This window comes from Lycium barbarum, chromosome 12 (genome assembly GCF_019175385.1).
Source record: "Lycium barbarum isolate Lr01 chromosome 12, ASM1917538v2, whole genome shotgun sequence".
Classification (NCBI taxonomy): domain Eukaryota; kingdom Viridiplantae; phylum Streptophyta; class Magnoliopsida; order Solanales; family Solanaceae; genus Lycium; species Lycium barbarum.
The window spans coordinates 100764363-100778417 of record NC_083348.1 but is presented as its reverse complement, the minus strand read 5'-3'; the positions used below and the strand labels follow the sequence as shown (position 1 = coordinate 100778417).

The 14055-nt window shown below is 34.4% G+C and overlaps 1 protein-coding gene across 1 annotated transcript; it reads left to right on the top strand.

Annotated features, from left to right (window-relative positions):
• Positions 1-3479: 3479 nt before the first annotated feature.
• On the top strand, positions 3480-6195 carry LOC132622810 (protein GAST1). Its single transcript, XM_060337480.1, has 4 exons — positions 3480-3731; positions 3953-4012; positions 4110-4143; positions 5730-6195. Exons 1-4 carry the CDS (start codon positions 3672-3674, stop codon positions 5909-5911), a joined length of 336 nt encoding a protein of 111 aa, XP_060193463.1. The 5' UTR covers positions 3480-3671; the 3' UTR covers positions 5912-6195.
• The last annotated feature ends 7860 nt before the right edge of the window (positions 6196-14055 follow it).

Sequence of the window (14055 nt, the reverse complement as noted above, 5' to 3'; positions counted from 1 at the left end):
TAGACTTAGAATCTGGGTCTTCCGATAAGGAGTGGAGGAATTTCAATCATCTGAATATATTCTGGATGTGTAGTATACATACGCTTACTTGTTAATATCCTGCAGGCATTGTACCTGCACAAGCTTATGAAAAGCTGGAACTTTCTCTATTGTTCTATGAATACACCCAATTACTCCCTTCCCTGACCCACACTCAACCCCAATTTGAAGAGAAAAAATGCAAAACTTGGACTGCATTATTGAACTTGGAATGAGTGAGAAATGTATCATGGGCTGAGCTAGTGGCAGAGGAAAATGGAAATTGCTATTATGGCCCCATTAAATAGTGGTTGAATGTAGCTTTTGAGCTATAACGTTCAACCGAACTCAGTATTTTCAACACGAAATATAGATTTATTGAATTTCGAACTCACAATTTCAAAAGTATGTGAGTTAAGAAAATTAAAAATTGAATCCATCATGTTCAAATTCTGAAAGAAGAATAGTAGCCACTCAAAACAATCTGTAGATATAACTTTGTGAGTCAGGCACTTTATTAGTAGTTAGTTGGATATAGAAGATATATTGTTGAAGTCCATTTATATTTTGGGAGTTGCTGTTCATTGTTGTTGTTGTTGGTACCTACAGTAGTGTGGTGGGCAAATAAATTGAAAGCTTGAAATGTGTGCCTCTAGAAAGGGCATGTGATTGCACATGGTGAAAGGTATCCTATCGCTTTCATTGTTTTCATTTGCACATGCTGATGTTAGATTATAGAAAACTTCTTCACCCCAACTTGTTTCCTCTAAAATTATTTAGTACTTTTATGACAATGGGTCCAAGTTTTCTGTAGGTACATATTTGTAAAACTTGCACAAATAACTACCTTTTAATAGGTTCTAACAATTTATAACATACAAGTTGTAAAATTACAATTCGTAGCTGCTTTTGTTGTATCTCTGGTCATTTTCGCGTTTTCGAAATACAGCGAAATACAAAATTGTTATTAAGTCTGGTCATTTTCATGTTTTCGAAATATAACGAAATACAAAATCGCTGTTGAGTCTGGTCATTTTCGCGTTTTCGAAATACAGCGAAAAATACAACGAAATACAAAATTGTTATTGAGTCTGGTCATGTTCGCGTTTTCAAAATACAGTGAAATACAACGAAATACAAAATCGCTGTTGAGTCCGGTCGTGTTCGCGTTTTCGAAATACAACAAAATACAAAATCGTTGTTGAGTAAAAAACGGCTGTATACACTGAAAATAGGCGTGAAAACGATTGTATACACTGAAAATACGCTTGGTGGGCATGAAGCTAAATTAGCAAAAACTTAGGGATTATGGTGCAGCACATTTAATTAAAAAAGGTGGGGTAGCTATGAAATGTAAATTTTGAATAATATAGCTACTAAACTTAAATATTAAAAAAGGTAGTTACTATCCATAATTAAGTCTTAGGAGTAGCTATGACAAGTTAATTTTACTACATAGTTCCTTAAGTGCATTGATACCCGTTTTGACGTCGTTATTTAACTTCTGTCCGCTTTTAAATTTTTCTTTTGTACGTGTACCTACTCTAGGACAGCATCAAATTTCGTTTCAAGTACAGAAGGCTGAAGTTAAGACATTTTGCCCCGACTTCAATCATTTTTGTCTGAAGTTCATGCGCATATGACTGAAGTTCAAGCAAAAATGGGTGAAATCAGACAAAAATGACTGAACTTGTCATATATGGCTGAAGTTTAGACAAAACTGACTAAATTCCAATCATTTTTTGTCTGAACTTCAGCTAGAAATGCATGAACTTCAGACATTCTGTTCGAAGTTTGGTTTTATCAAGTCTAATAGATATTGTATGTCTGCAGTGGATACATGTGTGAACTTTTTTTAAAAAGTGGATAGCAGGTTAAATGGCAATATCAAAATAGACCGCTCTCGAAATTCTTACCATATTTTGAGAGGAGAAAATATCGAAATAGATGTAAAAGTTTTGTGTTGATGATGATTAAACATGCCCTTTCGATATATAAATTTTTTGATAGTTAATTTTCACTTTAATTTGGAGTTGAATTTTTCAAGTTTATAAAATTGATTATAACGAGTTTTTCAAATAAGATGCATGTTCGAATACGACTCTGATATCCAAACATTATTTCGTCAAACTTCAAATTCATGTCCAAACGCCTGTGAAATGTACTTGAATAGAGTGTATGTATTACATAAGATTTATACAATTGAGTCCAAACTATTTAAAATTGAAGTGTAGTTGATTGACTGCTTGGTGAAGTAAGTGAGTATGCTTCACTCGCTGCCGGAAAATAATACTCTTTCCGTGTGTGACACTCTTTCTTTTTTAAATAGTCAGTTTAAAAAAGATTGATATTTTTCTAAATTTAGCACTTAATAATTTTATTTTAAACTTCTCATTTTATGCTTAATGAAATGATTTATAATCACACAAAAATCTATCAATTATTTCATATCACAACTTTCAAAAATCCTTATTCTTCAAACTCAGTGCCCAATCTTTGCAACTTCCATTAGAACTAAAATTATTTGAATTTGCAATTTCTCCCCAAAAATGAACCACTTGAGTGCTTTTTTTCACTTACTAATTAAATGATTAAATAATGTGGGTGAATTGCGATTAAAGCGGTGATTTTCATCGATTAAACACAAGATCCAGCAGTTTTGTGTTTTATATCTTTTTGTCCTTCTCAATTTCATTGCATCACTATTTGGAGAAACGTTTTAGCTTTCAAATTTTCGTCCTTATTTATCCCGAATAAATGAAGAACAGCGCCATGTGCATTGTGAGAAGATATTAATGAATTAGTGACCCTCCCACTTCTTCCTGCTTGGTAGTTGGTACTAAGAATTGAATGATCAAGTTGAAACATCTTTCACATACCAGGGGCTCTTTTCAATTTATATAGCATATTTCTTAAAAAAACAAATTGTTTGGCGCATCTCTATACTTGGAAATTAATTAAACAATTGCCATTAATGGCATGACCAGTTGGGGCCACTTCATGCAAAAGTCCACCTTTTTAAGAGGAGAGAAAAATATAAAAAGGACATGTGAGCTCTTACATCCTCTTTTAATTGTTGATAATGACAATTTTGGTACCTAATGTATATACTTTTAGATTATGTTATGTCGTATTTAATTAATTGTACATATTAGTTTAGGAGACGGATGAATTTCTCCATCTTCACAGACTAGATATGGTCTAGGAAGATGCAGAGAGTCATATTATGGTGGAAAATCTAGTTCTGCCCAACACCCATAGTGGTGTTTTTATATACTTGATTACATTTAGGTTTAGTAGAAGGACAAACTGATGGATTAACAAGCACCCTTTATATATGAATGGACCCCACCCATCCAACATGTTTATAAATTTTTCTTTGTTTTTAAAATTTTATCAAACACCACTATATTAAATAAAATAAATAAAGAGAGTGTCTTTTTTGAACTCGAGTATAAGAAAACTTTTGAATTATATGAAAAATGCATAGGGATTACTGTTCAAGTGTGACAACAGCAAGTGTTAGTCTAAAGAGCTTAATCCAGTAGTGAAGTCCTCTCTATAAATAGCAGCCTCCTAATTCAAAGCTCTGCACAATTCACTTCCTCTTAGCTCTTTCAAAATATTCTATTTGCTTCAGACAAATTACTGCAATGGCTGGGAAACTGAGCATTGTCTTGTTTCTTTTGGTGGTTTTTCTGATCCAAAATCAGGTGAGCCCAAATTTATTGTGTATCCCTATTTATTCGACTCGAATTATATACATATATTGTTGAAAGTATATTTAAATGAAGAGTGTGTTCAGTATGGAGGAAAACATTTTCTAAAAAATATTGTCGGGGCTCTGCTTCTTGTCTCATTTTCATACGGTTCAGGCATGCATTTTTTTTTCTTTTTCAATTTTATGGTATAATAATGCGAACTGTGTGGCCAGGTTTCAAGGGCCAAAGAAATGCTTGATGAGCAACTGCAACGACAGAGAAATAACCAAATGGTAAGATCCATCTTTTTTTGTACATTATGATTTATGGACTTTTTAGGTAATTTAATTTCCATGGCTAAATTTATATTGTAAAATGTGGTGTTTGCAGTATGGTGTTAGTCAGGGAAGCCTCCATCCTCAAGGTATAGACACTCACTTCAACTTGACATACGCTCAGCTACTAATTTTCACTTTTAACTTCTATAACTATCAGATCATCTAAAATATAATTACGGTAAATAAATGCCTATATATAATTAGGGAAACTACTTACATAGAAAATAAAGCAAATAACTTACTACTAAAGCTTAAATTACAAGTAGTGGCAGAACAAGAAATTCTAACAAAGGATAAAAGAAGTGCAAGATTACCACACATGGATTACATTTGAACGTGCAAGTTAAAACAAATTTTGAACAACATTTGCTACTACCCCCTCTTCTATAAAGGAAATTCAACAATATATATATATATATATTACTATATATAATAAGGGCTAATGTTACTTTTTTGTAGTCCTTAGTTAGAGTCTTGGTTACATTACAACTAAGGGTTGCCAACTAAAGGTTGCCTCTTCCAAATTTATCCCTATATTTGTCTTATATTGTTTCATCTATTATAGGGTGTTTTAAAAATATCTAGACACTTTAAAAAAAAAAAATCAAAACTCCCTAGACTAACTTTTTTTTTTTTTAAGGTGATTTAACATGTACTAACTGTACTAACTTCTTCATATATTTTATTTTAATCCTACTTTATTTCTTAATTACTTGAGGTGCCACACCTAATTTTGATAAATTTAGAAACTTTTAAAGTCCTCTTAAAACGCTTAAGAAATTGTGAATGATTTTCTTCATCCTTTCAATATACTTTGCATAATTTAATTAATTGTCGTCTACAAATATTAGTAAAGTGTAAAATTTTTGTTTTATTTATTTGAAATTTATCTTTGTTTATAAGTAACCTCATTAAAATCTCAACGAAAGAATAAATATAGCATATATAGTTGATGTCTTATTTTTGGAAGAAAACGTTGTAGTTCATATTAGGTGATGTTAGAAATTAAGGACTTTATGTCACATAGCTCTTTGAAGGTAAAAAAAAAAAAGGGGTCTAACGTAAGGACAAAAAAGGAAATTTTGTTCAATTTTTAAGTATTTTTATGCAATCTAAATATATGGGAAGTCTTTAGTTTTTAAGAGTTTACAGAAAATATCAAACTAATCTTTCAATAACTTAATATCACAACAAGCGGGAAAGAATTACAAATTTAACTTTTTAATCTTAGTTTTGGGCCCGTGATAGAGTTTTGCCGAAACTATCAAACTAATTTTTCTATAACTTAATGTTACAAAGAGCGGGGAATAATAAAAATAATTACAAATTTAACTTTTCATTTTAGGTTTGGGCCCGGGCTTAGCACGGGCCAAATGCCACTAGTATATATATAAGAAAGCTGATTTTATCATTTATGTACCGTATAATGTTTCTACGAAAAAGAACTCAATTAAGAGCCCATTTGGCTTAGCTTATAAGTTGCTTTTGTGGTTAAAATAAGCCCAAAAAAATAAGTTGGCCCGTTTGGCTTAGCTTAAAAAAAAGCAGTTTATAAGCTGCTTTTTTTAAGCCCATCCAAACAGGCTCTAAATCGCTTCACTGAAGGTAGCTCTGCCCTTGAACTCAATTGTAATATAGGTTACTCTATTAACTTTGTTTTTGTTGTTTACAGATTGTCAACCGAAATGCACGTATCGGTGCTCAAAGACATCATTCAAGAAGCCATGCATGCTTTACTGCCAGAAATGCTGTGCAAAGTGTCTCTGTGTTCCTGCTGGTACCTATGGCAATAAGCAAACTTGCCCTTGCTACAATAACTGGAAGACCAAGAGAGGTGGCCCCAAGTGCCCATGATCCATTACCCTACTTCTGTCAAATCTATTAGTAGTAATTAATCAACACTTGGTTCAAGTGCTGTATTATTAGCTAGTAAATGAGCAAATTATTAGGCCCCGATATTATCTCTTTTTGGCAAAAAGCCAAGAAGATTATGCTACATAGTATAGCATGACATTATGCAGTTGTTTTTATGTCACTCCATTTTATGGTAATATGTTAGTACTATATTTATTGGTGTACCTTTGTGTAAGAATTAACATGTATTTTAAGTCATTTAATCCAAGGCCAATTTGGTGTTCCTTCCAATGTGTGAATCAATGATGTTATATTATAGCAATTTTTATACTCATTGTTACAGCAACAAAATGAATGGGGAGTGACAGAAAGGCTGTAGCATAACTGAATTACAGTGAATTCTCCTGATTCATAGTCTCTGAGTGGAAAGTACAAAATTGATGTTTCATAGTCTCTGTTTCTCTTCTTCTTTTTTTCCCTTTTCGTTCGCTAAATTATAGAGGTAAGGGTCAAAAACACACTAAAACAATCACTTTTTTTTTAGTTTCATACCTAAACTATCAGAAGGTTGAGAAAACTACCTAAACTATCACTATTTAGTTTGCAAAACACACCTCAAATTATTCTTGAATGGCATGTGATCTACACTATCCATTTTATATAAAAACTGTTGCCAAGTGTTGTCCACGTGGATAAATAATGTCACAATGGCACTTACATGGAAATTAAAAAAAAAACTAATTGTTTTAAAAAACAAACTGAACAATAATAAATTTTGTAGAAAAATATCAAAAATTATAGAAAAAAAAATTTTAAAAATGGAAAAGTTTTTAAAATAAAATAAAATAAGAAAACTGATTATTTAGTTTTCAAATTTAAAAAAAAAAAAAGAAAATCAACTTTTCCATTTTTTAAATCATTTTTTTTTCTAAATTTTTTGATATTTTTTTACAAAAAATATTATTTTTTTTCATATTTTTTTTAAATCCAGATTTTTTTAAATAAAAAATGCTGATTTTTTTTTTAAAAATAATGCAGAATTATTTTTTAATTTCCATGTAGGTGCCACCATAGCATTTTTTTTTTTACGTTATTATTTTTTTTTATTAATAGTAGGACCAGGTCCAGAAGTACTATAATAGGGATAAAGAGTGACATAATAATTACCCATAATTACAACCACCAAACATTCCTTTTGCCATGATGTTCTTTCTTGTTGAGTGACAAGATCATAGACATTGTTGGCCTGCTTCTGTATGTATCTTCTCTTTCTGCTTTGTGTAGAGTAGTAGTGAAGCGGGAAGCAGAAAGAAGAGCGCTCTCCATGGCAATTTCTCTGTTTCTGCTTTGAAATGAGTGGTGAGAGGCTGTAACTGATTTCACTTAATTTTGTCATTTCCACTCCTATCCGCTTCCTTCCATTTCAAGCCACTGATTGTTTGCTGTTTTGAGCTGACGGTATAATCAGTGTTGCGTAAAGAAACTAGTTCCAAGTATCAGGTAGTCCGGGAACCACCGCTGCTGAAGTTGTTGTTTCGATTCCAGCTCGTTTGTGATGCTGAGATTGTTGTATGAACACTGAGCTTGTTGTTGCCTTTCTCCTATTCGATCTGGTATGTCCCTTCCTCTCTCTTTGCTATATTTACCTTCTCTGTATCTCTGCATTTGATTCTTGCTTGTTTTGTAATATCCATTGTTCTGTCTTCTCTATGTTTCGATTGAAAAGCTTGGCTGAGCAAATATGTATCTTCCTCTTTGTGATTTAACCCATATAAAATTGACTTTTGTCCATTCGATTGAGCACAACTTGGTGCTAATACCACGAATTGAACATCGATCAACCTTATATTAATTAAAATCCCCTTTGAGGCTTTCCTGAGTTGGATCTTGATCATATTTGGTATGCATCTGTATTCTTTTTTCTTTTTTTTCTGTTTCCTGTATCCTGATTACACTGTGTTTCGCTGCTTGTTGGTATTCCTTCAGTGTGGTTGTTCTGTGGTACCTGTTGAATTAAAAATCCTCCATTTATGTTAGATTGTGTACCTGCAACCATTAGCAAACAGTTAGTATAAACCAAATCCTTCACATTCTCCTCCTAAAGGATTTGAGTGTGAGGACCTCCTTTTCTCCCACCTTCCCCTATATTCAGTCTCCTTAATATGATCTGATTCTTAGATAGGGCAGCTGTAATTTGTCACTGTTCACCATTCTTTTACAGTGGCTCTCCATGTCATGAAAGGAATTGAATTGTATGTCCCCTGTGTCCAAAGCTAAATTAGTCAAGTGATCTGCTAATTTGTTTCCTTCCCTATAAGTATGCTCTATCACCACCACTTTTTCCTCAATTATTCTCTAAATTTCTTCCACCATATTAATGATTTGCCAAGGAATTTCCCATGTCCTTTGAATAATGTTCTTCAGCAATAGTGAATCTGTCTCTATCATTATTTGATCTCATTGATTGTCTTTTAAATACCTGAGAGCCTGTAAAATGGCCAGGGCCTCTGCCTCAGTGTTGGTGCTTTGAGGATCCTCTATTTCTCTGGCCTGTGCTTGTATCACATCTCCCCTTTCATCCCTTACACAAAAGGCCCATGAACTCCTACTCGGGTTTCCTCTTGAGGCTCCATCAGTATTGACTTTTATCCATCCAATATCTGGAGTTCTCCAAGTCACTGGTGTTACTCTTATCTTTGGAGAATATCTCTGTAATGACTCCACAATCACACTCCAATTATATGGTGCATATCTAAAAAAATTCCTTCTCACCTTCATGAATTGAATCAAAGTATGCATCACCTGGTAAATGAGTTTTGTGATTGACACCTTCCCTTCATGTCTCATAGTGTTTCTCCTCTTCCAAAGTTCCCAAATAATAATAGCAGGGATAGCTTGGTTGATGCATTTGACATGTAGTCTACTAGGCATATCCCACCATCTGTTAATTATTTGGGTAACTTGCAAATTCTCAATATTTATTCCCACTGGTCCACAAAAATACTTCCAGATGGCCTGAGCTGTTGGTGAGTGTAAAAAGACTGGGAGGTATCTTCCACTTCTGGATGTTGACAACAATAGCATCTGGAAGGGAATTGGTGTCCCCATTTCTTCAACTTATCATCCAGTGGTAGCTTGAACTTCCAAAATCTCCACATAAAAAAAGATATCTTTATTGGTAGTCCTTTAATCCACATCTGCTTATACAAATTACTGGGATCCTTTCTCTGTCTGAGCAATTGAAATGCAGACCCAACTGTGAATTTCCCCCTCGAATCTAACTTCCAGAAAGCCTTATCTGCTTGGCCATTTTCATTTGGTGGATTAATGTGCTGCACAATATGGTCTGCTAGATCCTCAGGAAGGATTCTTCTTAGCAACTGTTCATCCCATTGCCCCACTTCTGCAATTTCTTTTACAAGGATGATTGTGAGATCACACTCAAAATCTGGTGGAGTAATATGGTATAGGGATCCCAGTCCTATCCAATTATCAAACCAAAAATAAGAATTACCTTGTTGAAGCTTCCACCATATCTCATGTTCCATCTCATCTCTGTGTTTAATTATCTTCTTCCACACATAAGTACCTGACCCGCTAGGGGCTATCACAGCATGAAACTTCTTTAAGTACTTATTACTCATGAAAGTTCTCCATAAGGATTGTTTAGTTCTCATGTTCCACCACAGTTTAGCAAAGAGGGCTTTAGATATATCTTGCAGGCTTCTGAACCCCATGTCACCTTCTTCTTGTGGATGACATAAGGTTGTCCAAGTTGCCAGTGCTTACTTGAGTTTCCCACAGAGTTGCTTCAAAAGAACTTAGCAAACAATCTATGAATCTGAGCAAGTACACCACTAGGGGGGTCACAAGCGGATAGTAGGTGTATAGGCATGCTCTGTAAAACATGTTTAATCAATGTTGTCCTTCCTCCAATAGATAGCAACTTACCAGTCCATGGGCTCAGTCTATTCTGAATCTTTTCTATTATCTCCTTGTAGTGAATGTTCATTCTTCTCCATAGTAAATTGGTACACCCAAATATGTGAATGGAAAATCCTTTTCAGGAATCTGAGTGACAAAAAATACCAACTCCTTAATGTTATGAGATGTCAAATTATGCATATAAACAACACTTTTCTGCTTGTTGATCTTCTGACCACTCACCTTTTCATAATTACTCAAAGTCTTCATCACTAATCTCACAGACTGTTCATTAGCAGAGGTGAAAATGATAGTATCATCTGCATATGCCAAATGATTGACATATGGACTCCATTTTGGCATCCCATATTCCTTGTAATCAGCCTCAGTATGCAATGCATTCAGAGCCCTAGACAAACATTCTGCAGCCAAAATGAATAAAGTAGGGGACAGTGGATCTCCTTGCTTTACTCCTCTAGATGATTTGAAAAAACCATGAGGTTGCCCATTAATCAGAATGGAATACCAATTATTTGAGATAACTCTAAACACCAGATCAATAGTAAATTCACCAAACCCCATTCTCCTCAGGACTTTAGTTAGAAATAACCATGATACCCTGTCATAAGCCTTTGCCATATGAAGCTTAATGACAACATTTGCAGGCTTTCCTCTAATCCTAATATCATGTACAATTTCCTGAGCCAACAAAATGTTTTCTACAATACTCCTACCTTTAACAAATCCTGATTGCTGAGGTGAAATGATCTCAGGCAGCAGATATATCAACCTTTCATGAATGATTCTTGAGATAACTTTGCTAGTGATGTTACTCAAGCTGATTGGCCTCATATCAGAAAATGTATTAATTTCTTTCTTCTTTGGTATCAATACCAAATTGGTACAAGTTACATACCTTGGGAGTTCATGCCCACAGAAGAAAGATCTCACCATGTTCACCAAGTCATTTGCAATAATTTCCCAACAAGCTTGGAAAAATCTTCTTGTGAAACCATCAGGACCCCCTGCACTGTCTCCATTTAAACCAAAAACTGCTCTTTTCACCTCTGCTTCATCTGGCATTTCATAGAGCTGTTGATTTTGTTCTTCTGTAACCATTTTAGGAATCTTATCAAGCATAGATAAATCTGTAGGGATATTTTCCTCTTTGAATTGGTTTGAGAAAAATCTGATTGCTTCCTGCGCAATCTCCTCTTCAGTGTCCAGCCATGTACCTGTATGATCTTGAATTCTCTGTAACTGTAGCTTTCTTCTCTTTCCATTGACATGAGCATGAAAGAATTTTGTGTTCCTATCTCCATCCTGAAACCACTGCATCCCTGCTTTTTGTCTCCAAAATTTTTCTTCAATAGCATAAAACCTGATTAGATCAGCTTATACCCTTTGTAGCCTTTCCCTGTTAAGCCCTGTAGGATTCTGTTCAAATTCCTGCTCATGCACCTGCACCACTTCCTCCAGAGTTGCAATTTTCTTGAAGATATCACCATAAGTTTCCCTACTCCACTTAGAAAGAGCTTTTCCCACCTTTTTTTAACTTATTATGAAAGTTAAAGAAGGGGTCTGAGCCATAAGATTCCACCCAATTTTCTTTGACTACATCTAGAAAAGATTCATGCTCCACCCAAAAATTAAGAAACCTGAAAGATTTTGTAATTGGTCTACTGTCTGCTCTCATATTTACCAGCAAAAGAGAGTGGTCAGAACCTTGTTTAATGAGATGTTCTACCTCCAAATTAGGAAAACAATTCTGCAGAGCCTGATTTCCCAAGCATCTGTCCAATCTTTTAAATATACAAGCCTCATCAGATCTCCCATTCCACCATGTGAACATACTTCCAGTAAAACCAAGATCCATCAGTTGGCAAATGTCTATACATTGTCTAAAATCCTCTGTTTCTGCAAACTGTACAGGAAGACCCCCAAATTTCTCAATGTCATCTGTAATGACATTAAAATCCCCACCCACAAGCCATGGGATGGTGATGTGTGAAGACATGTCATATAGATCCTCCCATAGAGTTATTCTCCCACTTCTATCAGTACTCGCATAAACAACTGTAAGCACCAACTCTTGCCCATCACCCAAATGAGTGAATCTACAAGATAACAGTTGTTCTGTATCTCTCATTATTTCTACTTGAATTTCTGCATCCACAAAAATCCAAATCTTCCCATTCATATTATGCCATGCTGTCCCCATATTTAGCCACAATTTATACATGTCAATATGTCTAACATGCTGGAAAGGCTCCAGTAAGGCAACATAATTAAAAAGTTTCTGTCTATGCAATAGTACTACCCTCTCAAAGGCCTATTGAGTGTTTACAGACCTTATATTCCATATTAATGAGCTATTCATTGAGAAACTCCTTTAGAATAGGCCTTCCTTGTTTGTACTCCTCCCACTGTCTTGGGAGGAACACTTTTATCCCTTGCCTTGTGACCCTTTTTAGTTTTTGTCAAGTGTTGAGGGGAAATATCTCCTTTATTGTTGCCCTCCATTAAATCAGAACTAATAGTTTCACCTGATTCCTCCTCTCCAATATCTATTTTATTCTGATTCACTTCTTCTTGTGCTGTATTTTCATGATTTTTTTCTACCAGTTGAGACTTATTATTCCCTGAACTTGCCTGAATTTCTTTGTCTGTATCTTTGTTGTTTTGATCTCTCTGATCCCTTGCTTGTGTTGCCCTTTCATTATTTGGTGTCTTGGCTTCATTATTTTGTTCCTTATTTGCAGATGATGTTGTATCTCCTTCACCCATATTATTCATTTGATTCCACTTGCTGATATGAGCTTGAATTAACACTGTCTTGTACTTCTATGGGTTGAAGTACGTCTTGGCCTTCAGGAATCTGTTTGTTATCATCTTCTTTTTTGTTATCATTTTCCACGATATCTGTAATTGTTCTTTCTGAATCTTGTATGGCTATCTCCTCTGACTGATTATCCCCTACCCCTTTCTCCTTCTTATTATCTTGCTCTTGTCTGCTATCTATCTTTCCCTGCTCCTTCATAGCTTTGTTATTTTCTATTTGTTTCCCAAAGGCAGCATCCACCCGTGGCCTAGTTGTCTCTTTAGCAGGATTGCTACTATGTGTGCTTCCTTCTTGTGTTTCATTTTGATTTTCTTGTTCCTCCTCCAAGTTCACCAAAGTGTTAAATTTATTGCATGTAGCAGTGACTGTTGTCTCTTTCTGTTTGCTATGATTTGCACTTCCCTTCTCAGCATTAAAGTTTCTGTTGTCTTTGATGGGATTCCAATTTCCCGAATTTCCTAACACTCTTCCACCTGCCAACACTCTAGCAGAATAATTGTACAAATTTTTGTATCTTGTATAATTGTATTTCCCATAATTCTTTTTCTCTTCATATCCTTGTTGGTTTCCCTCCTTTTGCTTTTGTTTGCCTTTGTCATTAGCCTGTTTTTTATTTTGTTGCTCCTCTGCTTGTAATCTCTTGGCCTTTTTTGCTTCAGTTTCTTTATCCTCTTGGAGATCTTTATTGCTTTCCTTACTATTGTGCACTTCATCAGAGCTTTTCTGAAGTTTTGTGTTGTCATTCTCCTTTGGCATTTCCTCCCTTTCATTGTCATGCTGAGCAAGCTCTGGATTTATAATTCTACAATCATACTCATCATGTCCCTGTAATTTACATTCCTTGCAATACTTAGAAAGGTAATCATAATGAATCTGAACATTAATAGTCCTTATTGCTCCTGTTTTTTCATTTTCAATATCCATCCTCACTGTTTTGGGTAAATCCGCTAACAAATCTACTAAAACCTTGACCCTAGCACAACTAGGTCTAGTCTTGTTGATCGTAGCCATATTCAATTGTATAGGTGTTGACACCCAATTTTGTCCCGCCTCTCCTCCGAAATACCTAGTTACGCTTCTAATATTTCGAAAAAAATTAAAATATATATATTTATATTTTACTATAATTATTAGCCTCTTATTAATACCCACGTTTCATTATTCTATTACAGTTACTATTATTATTATTATTATTATTATTACTATTACTATTATTATTATTATTATTATTATTATTATTATAATTCACAATTTTTTCGGCATTTTACCAGCTTATGCACACACATCGCATTTATCTTTGCATAATTAAATAATAGCGTTTATTTACTGTGAATTTTTGAAATACTATTGCACGGCTATTACAACGCCATTTTTTATC